At 41.0% G+C, this 4,290-nt stretch overlaps 1 protein-coding gene across 1 annotated transcript; it reads left to right on the top strand.

Moving 5' to 3' along the window:
* The first annotated feature begins 321 nt into the window (after positions 1–321).
* On the top strand, positions 322–741 carry LOC131856617 (uncharacterized). Its single transcript, XM_059208464.1, has one exon. It carries the CDS (start codon positions 322–324, stop codon positions 739–741), a length of 420 nt encoding a protein of 139 aa, XP_059064447.1.
* The last annotated feature ends 3,549 nt before the right edge of the window (positions 742–4,290 follow it).

The raw sequence follows: 4,290 nt of genomic DNA, 5'->3' as shown, positions 1-4,290 counted from the left end.
TCAGAGGACATTTGCAATTGGTGGCCTATTACTTTTCTCAATGTCTCTTATAACATCATTGCCAAAGCTTTGGGTCTCAAGATTTGCCATCTCCTGCCTCTTGTTGTCTGTCCAGAATAGACTAGTTTTATTAAATTAATGTTTATTCTAGACAATATTATTGTTGTTTAGGAACGGATGGATTGGCCCAGACACTCTCAACAGTGGGCAATCTTTCTCAAGATTGACTTTGTAAAAGCATATGATCGCATTGAGTGGCCTTTTATCTTGGCTATGCTCAAAGCCCTTGTCTTTGGTCCCCAATTCATCTAATCTATCCAGATGTTATTTAGAGATGCCTCCACTTGCATCACCATTAATGGCCGGCAGTCTGAGGCTTTTGGCCTTTTTAGATCCATTCACCAAGGTTGTCCTTTGGCTCCTGCTTTATATGTTCTTGCAGCGGAAGGGTTTGGTTACTTACATGCTAATGCTATCTTTGTTTGGCATGCCCGTGGCATCTCCCTGCCTGAGTCACCTTCTCAACCTGTCAATAGCCACTTTGCAGATGATTCCTTTCTCACTCTCATTGAGGACAAAGATAATGTGCAGGCCATTCTTCAGTGTCTAAACACCTTTTGCTTGGCTTCTGGTTCGGCCATTCAATGGCACAAGACTCAATGTTATAGGCAGTCTTTTCTTCCTGTTCCACCTTGGATCCTCCAATATGACTGGAAATGGCTTCAACATGGCAAAATTTAGCAAAATTGATTCCTTTTGCCTTCCAAGCTTCGCCTTCGAATCTCTGGAATGCGGTTTTAGCCAGGATCGAGAAAAAGCTTGCCTATAGGATCACCAAGCCTCTGTCTTTGGCTGGTCAATTCCAAGTTTGCTCCAAAGTGTTGGCCGCCACCCATGTCTACTACTCCTCATGTTGGGCTCCTTCTAAGGCCTCTTACATGAAGTTGGAAAGACTTCTACGGGCCTTTCTCTGGGACTCTGGTTCTAACCATCATGGTTTTCATAGGGTTGCTTGGGAATACTATTGTCTTCCCAAGGAATCCAAAGGGCTCGGCCTTATTTCTACCTAGAATGAAGAGCTAGTGTTGTGCTAAATGGGTTATCAGACCCTTATCTGGCAATGAGGCCTAGAATATTATTTTTCTGTATTGTATTTCTTAAGGCTTTCCTACCAAAAGGCCAGCTTGGAAGGGGATTGGCTTGCAAACCCTGCTCACTATGAAAGACCCTGTTCAAATCTAGGGTACTTTTGTGGCAAAAGCATCCAGCGTGCTTGGGAAGCTATCAAGCCTTGGCTCTGATGGGCCGATGATGGCTTTCGAGATGGATTATCCATGAATCAACACAACCTCAGGTGGTCACCTCTTTTTCAGGTACAAGGGTTACCTTTGGCCAAAATCCAGGGTGTCAGTGCTTTGCGTTTTCACAAACCCAGCATTAGAACACCTAAGGATCTATTTTCCAGAGCTTCTATGAGCCTCCAGTCATGGGAAGACCTCCAGGTCCAGTTTCACCTATCTTGGCCAGATCGATAGACTTATGACCTTCTGGTCTCGGCCCTACCCTCAAATTTACTTCATAATCTTGCTATTTGGTTTGTCAGACCTTGGTGGAAAGACTGGAAATGGTATCCTTGGACTCCTTTGACCAACTAAAAACCCCAAATGGGTTATCTTTGGTTGGTTCCTCATTTTCCTATGGTCCATATTCTCAATCAGCAATGTCACTTGCAATCTTCTCAGACTTCTTGGAGATTCAGGTTTCTTACTGTCTAGTCCACCATCACTGAACCCAAGATTGCACACTTTTCTTGGTGTGTACTCTTTCAAGGATTTCCTTTAGGTTCCAAACTTAAGAATTTGGGGGTTAGTGATCCCCGATGCCCTTTTTGTGGTGACCCAGAAACTTTGATGCACATTTTTTGGTTCTGTAGAAAGGCTCGACAGTATTGGAGTTGGATTCATGATTTCTTTTGGCCTTTTCGGCCTGAGTCATTTTCCTGGCATATGGCTCTTCTGGGTGATTCACCTAGAATCCCCTATAAATTTTCCCACATATGGCATGCTTTTAGATTGGAGATCCTATTCACTCTTTGGAAGGATAGGAATGTAGTTATTTTTTCTCATAGCTGTTTGGATATTCATGTTTCTCAATATGCTAAAGCTTGCATTTGTAACAATGTATTAATGCAAATTCAAGTTCAAGTTGACAAGGTGGCCCTGGAGGTGGGCCACCTTCAGGAACTTCTCCAGCACTGGGGCAATGCCCCTTGTGCAGTTGCCAGAGTACCACCAAATTCTGTCTCTGCCGACTTTACTCCGCCCTGTGGCCACTACCGTGGTCGCAGCTCCTCTGCCCACCACTCTCAGACCCCGCAGTCGCGGCATCCCTGCCACTCCTCGGGCGGGAGAGATGATGCTTGGTGACGTCGCTCGGTTTCTTCACCACGTCGTGGCTCTGCCTTGAGGTGGCCCTCTACTGCTCCTCTAACTTTTTCTCCTCCAACTGGTGATGATTCTGGGTGGCCCTCTACCACCACTTCCAAATTTCCTCACCTGGCCCTAGCAATCTCGCCTCCCAAGCAGGACGAAGGAGAAATCGAAAAAGATCCTGAAGATGGGTGGTCCATGCCGAACCCGACTCCTGGCCATGTTGATGTATGGGGAAAGAAAGACAATCCCGATCCTCCTCCCTCAACTGCCACTACTTTGGCTATTTGAGGAATTTTTTTGATGAATAGCTTTTTTTTTGTTTCCGGCCGCTAGCCGTGTGACTCTCGCGAGGTGATCCTATATCCCCTGGCCTTTATTTATGAATATCTGTTTTAATATTTTTAATTAATAGAAAAAGCCTATTCATAAAAAATATTTCGCATGAACTGTCCTCCACTAATACAAAGAATTACAAAGGATTATTAAGTAGAATTTAAAATCAACATTTCATTTTCAAAATGACACATATTTTAAACCGCAAGAATCTCCTCATTGGTGACGTTGTTCTTAGCCAAATGCAATATCACCCCTATATAAACTCCATCGCTACCTCGAAATTTCCCACATCACATTTTTCATTTTTCTAAGAGCTTTCAAAGGAGAAGTCGTCATGGTTGCCGACGTGAAAAGTTTCGCCTCGATGCTCCTGTTTTCCGGGGTGCTCAGTATACTTACAGCCTCTGCATGGGTATATTTAAATTTTTGATATCCCCTATATTTACTATCGTAAGATGTGTTTATTGTCGGAATTTCAACATGCAGTTATCGTATGTGTTTTTCCTGTTTGCAGGGAGAAGATGTGGAGGTGTTATTTGTAGTTCCGTAGCATCTGGCAAAAGGGGGAGGAGTGTTGAAGATTATGGGAAACACTTCCGTATTGAGCCATGCTTCGGTCGTGACACCCATCGGTGATGACTTTTGGGTTCTCGATGTCGTATGTTTATTTCTTTTCTCTTATAGACTAAGTCTATTCTCTTTCTTCGTCTTATTCACCATTTTCTTTCTTTCTTTTGCGATAGACATTGAGTGCAGGAGAAATGTACGAGTCGAATGTACTGGTTTTGCCTCGAGGCACCTTCTTCAATTGTTATTGTCTACCAAATAAACCCCGCGTTCTAAGCCTGCCATCAGGAACTAAATATTATGTGGAAGTATTGGGGGGCTATGATTGTAACCATGTTTCCTGCCCCATGTTGTCCAAACCCATTCGCCGCGTTGTATGACATTCTGCAACGTTAAGCGTGTTGTCTAAGAAGTAGACGGTGTTTCCTTCTATCGTCACCGTTATAGAATAAGTGCTCTATTGTGCACATAAATACGTTATATATTTATCTATGTTAATGGAAGTATAATAATCGTTATCCTTACTTTTCCTACCTAGATTAGTTTTGTTCAGTATTTTTACACAGATTTCACAATTTGAGACATAGTATCAAATACACTACGAACAAATTATTGTAGTTATTCTAATTATTATTTTATATCAATTTATACCAAAAAAAAATTAGAAAAGTATATATTTATAATAAAATGAAATATGTTTAATTAGTTAATTTCTATTGGGATTGTAAAAGTTTTAAATAGACAAATATCTTTGAAATATTATTAGATGTCTTTAAAATATTATTAGTTTCCCCCAATGGAAATACTATTGCATCCACTCAATTTTATTTTCTAATTAGTTCAATCAATCATGTCAAATAATTAAGTTTTTTGGACAAAAATCTTATAGTTTACTTCTATTTTTTTTTTAAATGATTTAAAAATATCAATTTTCTTTTTTTATATTGGTTATAGT

This window comes from Cryptomeria japonica, chromosome 7 (assembly GCF_030272615.1).
Source record: "Cryptomeria japonica chromosome 7, Sugi_1.0, whole genome shotgun sequence".
Classification (NCBI taxonomy): domain Eukaryota; kingdom Viridiplantae; phylum Streptophyta; class Pinopsida; order Cupressales; family Cupressaceae; genus Cryptomeria; species Cryptomeria japonica.
The sequence above is the reverse complement of the archived record's forward strand: the minus strand, read 5'-3'. Positions and strand labels throughout refer to the sequence as shown.